Source organism: Mustela nigripes, chromosome 13 (assembly GCF_022355385.1).
Source record: "Mustela nigripes isolate SB6536 chromosome 13, MUSNIG.SB6536, whole genome shotgun sequence".
NCBI classification, from domain to species: Eukaryota; Metazoa; Chordata; class Mammalia; order Carnivora; family Mustelidae; genus Mustela; species Mustela nigripes.
The window spans coordinates 92,614,594-92,626,988 of NC_081569.1; the positions used below are offsets into that span (position 1 = coordinate 92,614,594).

A 12,395-nucleotide genomic window follows, 5' to 3' on the forward strand; every position below is an offset into this window, starting at 1 on the left:
TACCTTCGGCTCAGGTCATGATCCCAGGGTCCTGGGATCGAGCCCCACATCGGGCTTCCTGCTCAGCGGGGAGCCTGCTTCCCCCTCTCACTCTCTGCCTGCCTCTCTGCCTACTTGTGATCTCCGTCAAATAAATAAATGAAATCTTAAAAAAAAATGTTTAAAAATAAAGTTTTGTCTTTTTTGCTACACTTTGTCATTTAATTTGCAGGTATTTGTTGGAAGGTGCCACATTATTTAACAAAGAGGAACATCATTATTCTGCAGCTTTCCAGATTGATGGACATTGGATGCACTACGATGGCCTCAGAAATGTGAATTTAATTTTGTTAAATAAACCCCCAGAGTTTCTCCTCTTGTCATCATTGGTTTATATTCGAGCAACAGAGAAATAAATATAGACTGATGCTAAATTAAATTGTTTTCCCTCCTGCCCATGCTCCCCCCCCAGATGAAGGACTTTTATTTTGTATATACTTGGTATCCAAGGAAATAGTTGAACTATACTAGTTTCAGAGGTGTATTTTCCAGTGTTTAGCCCCAGGTAAATATTATATATGGAGAATCTATGCAAAAATATTTGTATTTCTTTTTTCTATGTCCTGGGTAATTTTTATATAAGCATACTTTATGTTGAAATAAAATATATCTTGTAGCCTTTGTATTTTTTATTTATACATACTCAAAATATTTTTACAGTTCTGTCCTTGAAAGCAAGAAAATACTTCATCATTTGAATTCTCGGTTTTTCTTTTTGGATATTCAAATAAAACCTGGGTACAAGTCAGTATTTCAGTTTATATAAATTTAACAGTTCAAAATGTATCTGACTATATTTTTTGCCCTACCTCACTAAAATCCAAAGTGCACTGTTGGATCTAGTATGGATTTGAATGTAGAACTTATAGATGGCTTAATCTTTTTTACTCATTGATTAGCCTAATTTCCCTGCAGCAGTTTTTAAAAATACTTTGGTGAGAATGTTTTTCTGGGCTTAAATTATTTCTCTATAATGGCATATTACTTTAACCACTTGCTCTGAAGTATTATAAAGCTGCCACATTTTAAGTGTTAACTCATTTTAAGTGTTAACTAAAACTTGCAAGCTTAATTAAAGTTATTGTTACAAATAAAATATATAACTAATCTAACATAATTAAATGTAATGGAAATTCTCTAATAAAAATCTGTTCTGAAGATAAGACAACTAAATATCAGGCAACAGGATGCTTACTAATGCTGGATTAACGATAGAAATATACTTTAAATATATATTTAAGAGAAAATGGTGCCTAGAATATATATTTTTTGCTCTTAAATCATATTTTCACAGAGAAAAAAAAAACCTAAACTTTTGGAGTACAAACTGCTGGCTTCCTTGTAAGTAGTAAACTGATAGCATGAGGGTTTGATTTGCAATACAAATCACTAGAATTTTATAATTATCTGAAATTGTTTTCAAAACCCTAAGATCTTTCTTCCTTTTTTAAGCAAAAAAAATTAAGTAATCTCTTCAAGGGAAAATACGTTTTGCAGTTTATTACCATTTACTTTAGTATTTAATTTCAATAAACAGTCCATCTTAGATTTTGGGTTGGGACTGCATGCAGTATACTTGGAGATGTCTACATGACAACACAGTTCACTGCCATATACCAAATTGGTAAGATTTAGTTGAGGAAATTAAATCTTACATTGGCTTGGTGCCATGTTGAAGTAACTTAAAAAAGAATAAATGTGAGTATAACAATGCTGAGAATGCCTCACTTTGAGCAAATACTGTGAAAATTATGTCTTGTATAAGATTAAAAATAGTGATTTATTTTACAAAAAAAAAAAATCTACCCCAGAGTTTATTTAAATAGTCCCCACATGTTTTGACAGTGATTTACAGTGAATTTTTATGGGGACACCTTATTGCATGAATCAAAGTATACAAAAACAAATATTAGTATATATATGTGGTTCATTAGCGTAATTATTCCTAATGCAGGTTATTCTTTTAAGAATTGCACTTTATTTGGAATAATACTAGCTTATCACAAAACAGTGACTTTTACCTACCTCACAGGGTTGTTGTGAGGATTAAGATGTTTGTTAAAATCTTGACTGCCTTGAACATGCTAATAAAAAATATATTTTTTTCTACCTCTTTCATACAGAGGCAAGTCTCCCAGATTCTCTGTTACTAATGAACTTTCTAGATATTTTCTTTTAAATTATTTATTTGGGCAGTTGCTCCTATCAATAATGGACTTACATGTAATAGAATTTAAGTATGCCTTCTGGACCCCAAGATGGTTGGATTTTAAGGATAATAGGTAGCTTATTGTTACAGTAGTGGTTGGTTGGCAGATAGAAACAATTTCCCCTGCTGACCAAACAGTGGGTAGAAAAGGGGTGAAAAATAATTAAATTAGATTATCTGCAAGATGTGAAGGTGAGGGTACGGAAAATTCTTTACAACCTTAAACACTCTTAGAAAAATTGGAATACTGGAGCGGGTCGGGGGAGAGGGGAAGAAGTGAAAAACATGAAGAAATCATCAGAATTTTTATTTATTTATTTATTTTAGATTTTTATTTATTTGAGAGAGAGCACAATGAGGGGGGAGGAGCAGAGGGAGAGGGAGGAGCAGACTCCCTGCTGAACAGGGAGCCTGATGTGGGCCTCAATCCCAGGACCCCAGGATCATGACCTGAGCTGAAGGCAAACACTTAGCTGACTGAGCCACCCAGGAGCCCCCAGAATGTTTTATTTTTTTTTTAAGATTTTATTTATTTATTTGACAGAGAAAGATCACAAGCAGGCAGAGAGGTAGGCAGAGAGAGGAGGAAGCAGGCTCCCTGCTGAGCAGAGAGCCCAATGCGGGGCTAGATCCGATCCCAGGACCCTGAGATTATGACCTGAGCCAAAGGCAGCGGCTTAATCCACTGAGCCACCCAGGCGCCCCTCCCAGAGTGTATTTTTAATAAAAATGCCAAAAACCCTAACTCAACCTTATGGGGAGAGGAAAAGTGATTTTAAAACCCTGGCCTCAATCAGAAGGGGATAAAGGACAAATAAAGCAAATTAAAATAGGAATGTCAAAATTCTTTGCAGCAAAAGAAACATTTGACCCCAATTTAGCAAGTAATCTTACTTAGATTTATCCTTTAAAGTAGCTTTTCGTTATTATTATAGTTGACTTAATATCTGAGATATTGTTCTCAGATATTGATATATCAGATCTCAGATACTGATCCAGTCAAAGAGGAAGAAAAACTAAAGATAATTACCATAGGCATGCTTGCTTAGGGTGACTCTCATTTTCTATTTCATTCTTAGAGTATGAGTAAACAACTAAGCTATATAAGCAGATGACTCTTGTAACACATAAAGGAAAAGCTGTACATGTTGAGCATATCAACAGTTTAAAATTATAATTAAATGATTTAGTGATATTTAATTATTTGAAAAATAATAGTGCTATAGGCATAAAGGGTAAGCCTTTATGACTGTGATTATTGCTGCTGAACCACAGCCAAAGCAAACATTTATATTTTCATCTTCCTTTGTCAATGCTCTAACATTTAAAATCAGCACCAATTCTTCTGTTTGAAAAGCTACAATCAAGAAAGATTTTGAGGGGTGCCTGGGTGGTTCAGTGGGTTAAAGCCTTTGCCTTCCACTCCGGTCATGAGGGTCCTGGGATCGATCCCCACATCGGGTTCTCTGCTCAGCAAGGAGCCTGCTTCCCAACCCCCCAACCTACTGTGATCTCTGTCAAATAAATAAATAAAATCTTAAAAAAAAAAAAAGATTTTGAAGTTCATCTCAATGGCATGGTGCCTTACTAACTAGTTCCTATACACCCAACTGGCCCAGGGTTCACTATCTGGTCATCTAGACAGCCTTTAGCCTCAAATTTAATTTAATCCCAGGGAAAACCTAACTTTTGACTCTGCCTTAAATTGAAGAGGAAGTTATGGGGAGGCCACTGGAGCTAAATGATTTCTTTATAAATGCTGATTTCTACCTGAGGATGTGTATTATTTGTACTGAGTCAGCAATCAGTTCCACAGTACATCTATTGTTTTCTCAGTGAGGTCTTCTGGAAGGTATCAAGAGGAATATCATTTGGGGGTGTCTGGGTGGCTCAGTTGGTTAAGCATCTGCCTTCAGCTCAGGTCATGATCCCAAGGTTCTGGGATTGAGTTCCACCTCCTTGCTCAGCGGGGAGCCTGTTTCTCCCTCTGCCTTCCGTTCCCTCTGCTTGTGCTCATTCCCTCATGTTCGAGCTCTCTCTCTCTGACAAAATCATTAAAAAATAAAAAAGAATATCATCTGAAGATGGAAAACTTAGCTGCCCCCACAGGACCTTCAAAAATGATGTGGAATGGAATAGCATCTTGGAGAGCAAATGAGCTGTGTAGACAAGTTAGCCATGGTAGAATTAGCCATCTGTTTATGTGGTCATTTATAGTTTCATTACTTGTTTTCCCTTTGAATTTAGTGAAGTCCCATTTTTAATATGATTATAAAAATAATACATAAATAAATTAAAAAGAATAAATCCCAAAAAGTATAAGAAAATGATCAACCATTATTTCTCCACGCAGTGATAATCATTAGATCATACTAGACAGTCTTTTTGAAAAGTCCAGCATGGCTTCAAAGTACTGAAGAGAACAAGAGCCAATGAGTTAGGGCTATGAAGAACTGTATATTCCTGGGGGGCAGCATCATGTTGATACAAGCTATCAAGATGGAGAAACTTCAAGAGGAAAGTGAGACTGAAGAAAACTGCTGTGGCCATTATTCAGACATTTCTTTCTACCTGGACACTTGTCTTTAAAAGCCTTCATCTTCTTGAACCTTCAAGAACTTACTTTATGAAAGATTCATTCCTTTACATTCCTCTACCTCAAAACTAGCATCCCAGGTGTCAGAGCTGGGAAGCAAGGCCCTGATGACATAAATTGTCCCAAAGCAGATACAACCAAATTGATTTTCTGTTTCTCTGTTAATCTAACAGAGTATAACAAAGAAAGATTAAAATAGACTGAGCATATTTGGCTTGCTCTAAGGGTAGAGTAGAAAAAAAACTTACTGGGGAAGTTTGTGAAAAGCAGGCATAATAAACAGTTCTGCACATCCAACATATGGGCATTTCAGGTCAGAAAAAAGAAGAGGAAAGCAAACAACAGGAAACAGAGAAAAAGCTGAACTGTGCTCAGGTCAAGGGGAGACCAGGTTAGGCCTTGAAGGAAATAACTGTCCAGCTAGAGAAATCTTTACCCGAACAGGCTCAGCTTGATTAGGGGGGCTACAAGCTAGAACCAATTAAAAGCAGACATATTCTGCAGCATTTATTTGATACATACATACTACTATTTGCTAGTTGAATTAGGTATTATTTATGCACTGGAGGTGGGCACATGTCTTGAAAAGGGGAAAGATGAGTCCATCAATGATGACTGTATAGAAGGAAGTCCTATGGCAGGGTCAGCACCTCAGGTTGTGAGGGTACAGAGGAGGAGCAGCTTCACAGACAACTGCTGTGAGGTCTTTGTTGAAATGGGCCTTTCACAGTTGCCTGTCTAGCATCCCTGGAGGAGGTTTCTAGAAAAAAGAGACTGCAGATTGCCTAACCTGTGCTCTCTAGAGTAGTCGTAAGGTCTTATTTCCTCTACCTCTACCCCAAATATTAACCACCTTTATTTCTATTAGAAGGCTATAAATCCTAAAATAAATATAAAACGGATTTTAAACACCTTCAAATTTAAAAAAGGAATTTATTGTAGCTAAAGTATTCCACAAGGATTAATAATGTCAAATATTTTCTATTTCTGACAGAAGGGAAGAGACTTGAGGGGAAAGTGAGAGGATCATTGGGCGGGATCCCTTTTCAATACTTGGTGAATGAGCTGTGAACTGGACCTGTGGTGGGACAGGAAAGGGGAGTTCCCAGCTCTTGCAGTTTTCTACATGAACACTAGGTGGCAGAAGCTCCCCAGTATGGAATATGGAAGAGGGGCGGAAAGAACCATGCCTGAAATTTTTTGGCCTTAAAGTTTTTTTTTTGTTTTTTTTTTTTAAGATTTTATTTATTTATTTGACACACAGAGAGAGGTTACAAGTAGGTAGAGAGGCAGGCAGAGAGGCAGAGAGAGGGGGAAGCAGGCACCCCGCTGAACAGAGAGCACGATGCGGGACTTGATCCCAGGACTCTAAGATCATGACCTGAGTCGAAGGCAGAGGCTTTAACCCACTGAGCCACCCAGGCGTCCCTGGCCTTAAAGTATTAACCCACTTTATAATTTGGGTGAACCAAATCCAGGTTCCTTTTCCTTGTGTCCTGTGTCACTGTATGTATTCATAGCTTGGGGATAACATAGAGTGGTGACATCATTGATGAGATCCTTGATGCTCTCTGCCAACACCCCAGCTCAAATAATATTTGTAAATTGACTCCTGGGCTTTTTCATCTCAACCCTCAAAGTTTCTGGACTCCTTTCCACTTTCCTGACCTCTTCTTTTGAAGAGTTAGGAATTCTTGTCTCTAAAGAACTTACAGAAATGCCAGAAGACCTGATTCAGAATTGACATTTTTCACCCAAGAAAAATATCATGGAATTGCAAACTTTCCAGTGAATCACATATGATCACATTACCACTAGATTATCTCTATTATTATCAGTTTTCAACTATTAATTTTTCATGCTGTCAGGGAGAGGCAAGAGTATGGCCTGAGTTCAAACTTGGACTCTGGCAATCAGAGAAAGACAATTACCATATGATCCCGCTGATAAGAAGAATTTGAAAAACAAGAAAGAGGATCACATAAGAAGGGAGGGAAAAATGAAACAAGATGAAACCAGAGAGGGAGACAAACCGACTCTTGATCTCAGGAAACAAACTGAGGGTTGCTGGAGGGGAGGGGGTTAGGAGGGATGGGGTGGTAGGGGGATGGACATTGGGGAGGGTCTGTGCTATGGGGAGTGCTGTGAATTGTGTAAGACTGATGAATCATGGACTTGTATCCCTGAAACAAGTAATATATTATATGTTAATTTAAAAAAACAAACAAACTTAGGACTATGGTTGTGTGACCTTGGGCCTATTATTTGACTCCTCTGGCCCCTATAAGATAGAGATGATAATAGAATATATCTCATAAGGTTGAGGTGAGGATTTAATGAACATGTATAGAACTTAGTGCCTAGCAGATAGTAAGCATCATGAAAGTGTTATCTAACGTTATTTTTTTTACCTCTTTCAATATTGTATTAAGAAATGAAATTAGTAGCTAAGTAGTGCTGCTGCAGAAAATGAACTAAATTATGGCAATTTAGTTCACAGAACAATTTGTAATATTAAGAGTAAAACAATATTAAATTCATTAATTAGTGTGAAATGCAAAAACAAAGGAAAAGTATAAATATTGGAGGAAAAAGTAAAAGTATTAGAGGGAAGTAAGTAGCTTGAATTTTCCTAGATACTCAATAATAATGAAAAATGACATCTTGTTCCTGTTCAAAATCATTTATCTACCAGACACTGTCCATATAGTTTATCTAACATTTGGCTCTAAAACTTGTTGAGGCATAGTTCTCTATTCATTGGGAACCAACTACTCTCTTAAATTCTAGGACCCCTGCCTATTTAAACTCTAAGTGGCCTCCTTGGCACAGCAGGAGGCAGCATATGAATATCAAACTATCAACCCTCCTCAGGACACACACAAGAATATCCTTTAAAAGACTTTCTTCCTGATCAGGATGACAGAAGTGATTGGTCCATCCTTATTTATTTATTTATAATGTGTATTTTTTCAGATTTTATTTATTTGACACAGAGACACAGTGAGAGAGGGAACAGAAGCAGGGGAGTGGAAGAGGGAGAAGCAGGCTTCCCACAGAACAGGGAGCCCAATCCCAGGGTCCTAAGATCATGACCTGAGCCAAAGTTAGATGCTTAATGATCGAGCCACCCAGGAGCCCCAGTAGATCCTTATTTAGACCCTACCTTACTCAGTAAGGGATTTAAAGAGTTTCACATATATGAAAAATAAGCTTCCTTCCTTTCATTGGATTTTAATATTATACATAATTTGAACCAAAAAGAACCTGAGGTCAAGTGTTACCTTGAGGCCCTGAGTAGGTAAATTAATAAAAACAGCCTATGAGATACTCTTGTCTATTGTTCATGGTAACACAAAATTCAATCTTGGGAGAACTGAAAAATGTTATGGGCTCCCCAGCATTCATATACTAAAACCCTACCCCGCCTCCTTATGATGTTGTTATAAGGTGGGGCCTTTGGGAGGTAATTAGGATTAGATGGAGTCATGAAAATGGAGCCTTCATGAATGGCATTAGTGTCTTTAACAAGAGTCATGAGAGAGCTTGCTTTCCCTCTCTACTCCGCCATTTGAGGATACAATGAGAAGTGGGGAGACTATAACCCTGAAGAGGGTCTTAGCAGAACCCAACCATGCTGGACCTGGTCTTGACTTCTAACATCCAGATCTGTGAGAAATAAAGTTCTGCTACGTGTAAGTCACACAGTCTATATAGCATTGTTGTTATAGCAGCCTGAACTAACAAAAGCAGGTGAGATCCCACAAAAATATATATCATCTGTCCTTTGGCCCAGTGATTTCATTTCTAAAAGTCTATTTCCAAAATACAAAATGGCAAATGCACAAGGTTGCACAAGGCTATTTTCATTGTGACATTACTTTTAACTATAAAAGTCAGGGAAACAACCCGAATGCCCATCAGCAGGAGACTACTTAAAAAATCTGTGGTATAGCCACACAGTAAGGTACTATTCAATTACAAAAAAAAAATTGGGAATTATCTCCACACACTGGTATGGAATAATCTCTGGAATATATTAAGCGAAAAGGGGTGTGTGTGAAAATATGGTTGTTCTTGTTTTTTAAAGACTTACTTGAAAGAGAGTGAGTGCAAGTGGGAGAAGGGGCAGGAGAGAATGAGTCCTGAAGCAGACTCCCTACTGAACTTACGGGGGGGGTGGTCAGAGGGAAGGGGGGATTGATCCCAGAACCCTGAGACTATGACCAGAGCAAAAACCAAGAGTGGCTACTCAACTGACTGAGCCATCCAGGCCCCCATGCTATCTTTTTTGTAAGGAAATGGAGAAAGCATTGGCGGGGGGCATATTTTCAATGAAACCAACATCTAATAAAAATGATCACCTATAGAGGAATACAAATGAACAGAGTGGAAGTGATGGAAATGCATACAAAATTCTGTGAATGCATCATCTCCTATAGTTCAACTTCAGGGTCGAGTACATTTTTATATAATTAGAAAATAAAATTACATTAAAAAAGATATCCCTAATTATTCAAACATTAATTAAAGTAAGATAAATTTACATTAATCAATCATGCTTTAATCAAATAAAAATACTACTTCATTTGACTCTAAGAACACTGTTTTCCTTTTTGTAAGTAAACTCCAGGCCCACATGGGACTTAAACTCATGACTCTGAGATGGAGAGTCACATGCCTGACTGAGCCAGCCAGGCAACCCTAAAAGTGGTGCTTTTAATATTTATCCTTGTGAAATATATTCTAAGGACAAAAGAGAACCACAAGGACTCTTAATTACATTCATCGGTCCTATCTATATTTTCGTTATTATTTTGAAGCTATTAAGTATGTTTAAGATAAATCAAACACGTAATTATGCTGATGTTGATAGAAACCAAGATTTTCAGGCTAAGAAAAAACCACTGAAATCCAAGAATTTAAGTAGAATCCCTTTTCCTTTAAAATAAAAAAGGAAGCGTTTCCTGACTCTACCTATTGAATAGCCTATAAGCAATAACTACTGAGTAGCACAAAGCACCACTAGCAAAACACTGGGATCTCTCAATACCACTTCCCAGCAAAAAAGTGTCGGGACCCTTGCAGTAATGGATAATTCTAGATCTGAGGAAGCAAATGTGAAAGCCAAAACACAGCAATGTTTGAATTTGGTATCTGAACTGTGGTTACATAAGAGAATGAATATCCTTATTTTTAGGATATACTTGCTTAAGTATTAAGGGATAAAAGGATAAAAGGACATAGTGTATAGAAACTACTTTTGAATGGTTAAAAAAAAAAAAAAAAAAAGAAAAGAAAGGGTTGCCTGGGTGGCTGAGCTGGTTTAAGCAGCTACCTTTGGTTCAGGTCATGATCTTAAGGTCCTGGACTGGAGTCCTGCATTAGGCTCCCTGCGAAGTTGGGAGACTGCTTCTCCCTCTGCCTACAGCTCCTCCTGCTTGTGCTTGCTCTCTCTCTGATTAAAAAAAAAAGTAATAATTTTTAAAAAGGGTTAGGGGCACCTGGGTGACTCAGTTGGTTAAGCAATTGCCTTTGGCTCATCCTGGATTCCCGAGATCAAGTCCCACATCGGGCTCCCTGCTCAGCGGGGAGTCTGCTTCTCCCTCTGATCTCTCCCCTCTCATTATCTCTCTCTCTCAAATAAATAAAATCTAAAAAAAAAAAAAACCCAAATAAATAAAAATGAACCAGAATAGTTTTAAAAAAATAAAAATTTTAGAAAGGGTTAACCCTTAAAAAAAAATGATGAAACAAAGGTGGCAAAATGTTAAAAAAATTGGTGAACTTTGGAAAAGGTTATTTCAGAGGTCTATCATTCTTACTTCTCTGTAAGTTTGCCATTATTTTGAATCATGTCAAAATTTAATTTTTTCGAAGATTTTCTTAAGAGTATTAGAGCACAAGCAGGGGAGTGGCAGAGGGAGAGGGAGAAGCAGACTCCCCACTGCAGGTAGCCCAATGTGGGACTCGATCCCAGGACCTTAGGATCATGACCTGAACTGAAGGTTAGCTGCTTAACCAGCTGAGTCACCCAGGTGCGCCCTCAAAATAATTTTAGTAAAATTTTTAAAAAGCGAGTAAATTTTCAATGGAACTTAATGGAGGTACTCACCAGACCAAGACGGGGGCTATTAATTGAAACACACATATTGAAACAAATGCATAAAAAATCATGACTTCATGATACTTGATCACCTTTAAAAGTTTCTAGGGCATCAATTCATTACTCCAAAGATGAAGAGAAAGAACCAAACATCTTCCCCAGCTTTTCCTGTATAGCCCTTATTTCAGGGTAACCAAGTAAGTGATAAGGAAATGCTTTCCTTTATAGATTTCCAGCTAATGCAGAAAAAAAAAAATGGCAGTTAGAAAATCACTGCTTTGGGGCACCTGGGTCGCTCAGTTGGTTGAGTGTTTGACTCTTGGTTTCGGCTCAGGTCACAATCTCAAGGTCCTGGGATCAAACCCTGCATTGGGCTCCACACTCAGTGTGGAGTCAGCTTGAGATTCTTTCTCTCTCTCTCTAAAACAAATAGATAGATCTTTTAAAAAATCACTATTTTTCAACTCAATATAATAATGGATCCAGCAGTAGTCATTAATAGCTACTAAAACCATCAAATGAGAGTTTAATAGAAATAATGCAGTGATCAGGTTGACAAGATCTAAATGCAAATCATGATTAATGCTAGCATCATTAAAAGTGGGGAACTGGACACAATGTACCCCAGATTCAATGCAATAGAAAGAATATAGGGGCATCTGGGTGGCTCAGTGGGTTAAGCCACTGCCTTCGGCTCGGGTCATGATCTCAGGGTCCTGGGATCGAGTCCCACATCAGGTTCTCTGCTCGGCGGGGAGCCTGCTTCCTCCTCTCTCTCTCTGCCTGCTTCTTTGCCTACTTGTGATCTCTGTCAAATAAATAAATACAAATCTAAAAAAAAAAAAAAGAATATAGAGCATCCAATACACTTGCCAAAAAAAGAAAAAAAAGAAAGAAAAAAGGAAAGAAAAAGAAAGAAAGGACCAGAGTTTAATCAAGACTCTACAGCCAACTATCAGAAAATGTGAAGAATAGGACAATAAGCTATACAATACCACAAAAACCAAGTAGCCAAATCTAGAACATGGAACAATCTACCAGACAAATGTTCTCATTTGTTCATATCCATGAAAAAGGAGAGGAATGCAGTGATTGGTGGAGACTGAAATGGACTCAGAAACCTAACAGTCAAATGCAAGGTAAAACTTCATGCAGCTCCTGCCTCAACCAACTAACAATAATGACAAAAAATTAGGACAGTCAGGGACATTTGAATATAGATTGTGAATATAGATTGAAGATGCCCTTCAACGGACGAATGGATAAGGAAGATGTGGTCCATATACACTATGGAGTATTATGCCTCCATCAGAAAGGATGAATACCCAACTTTTGTAGCAACATGGACGGGACTGGAAGAGATTATGCTGAGTGAAATAAGTCAAGCAGAGAGAGTCAATTATCATATGGTTTCACTTATTTGTGGAGCATAACAAATATCATGT

The 12,395-nt window shown here is 37.6% G+C and overlaps 1 protein-coding gene across 1 annotated transcript in view; it reads left to right on the forward strand.

The window, feature by feature from the left end:
- Positions 1-2,163, forward strand: part of C13H14orf28 (chromosome 13 C14orf28 homolog) — a 9,819-nt gene extending 7,656 nt beyond the window's left edge. Inside the window, exon 5 of the mRNA XM_059373128.1 lies at positions 212-2,163. Coding sequence (XP_059229111.1) covers positions 212-395 — 184 coding nt within the window. The 3' untranslated portion in view covers positions 396-2,163. The remainder of the gene's footprint in view (positions 1-211) is intronic.
- Positions 2,164-12,395: the final 10,232 nt, after the last annotated feature.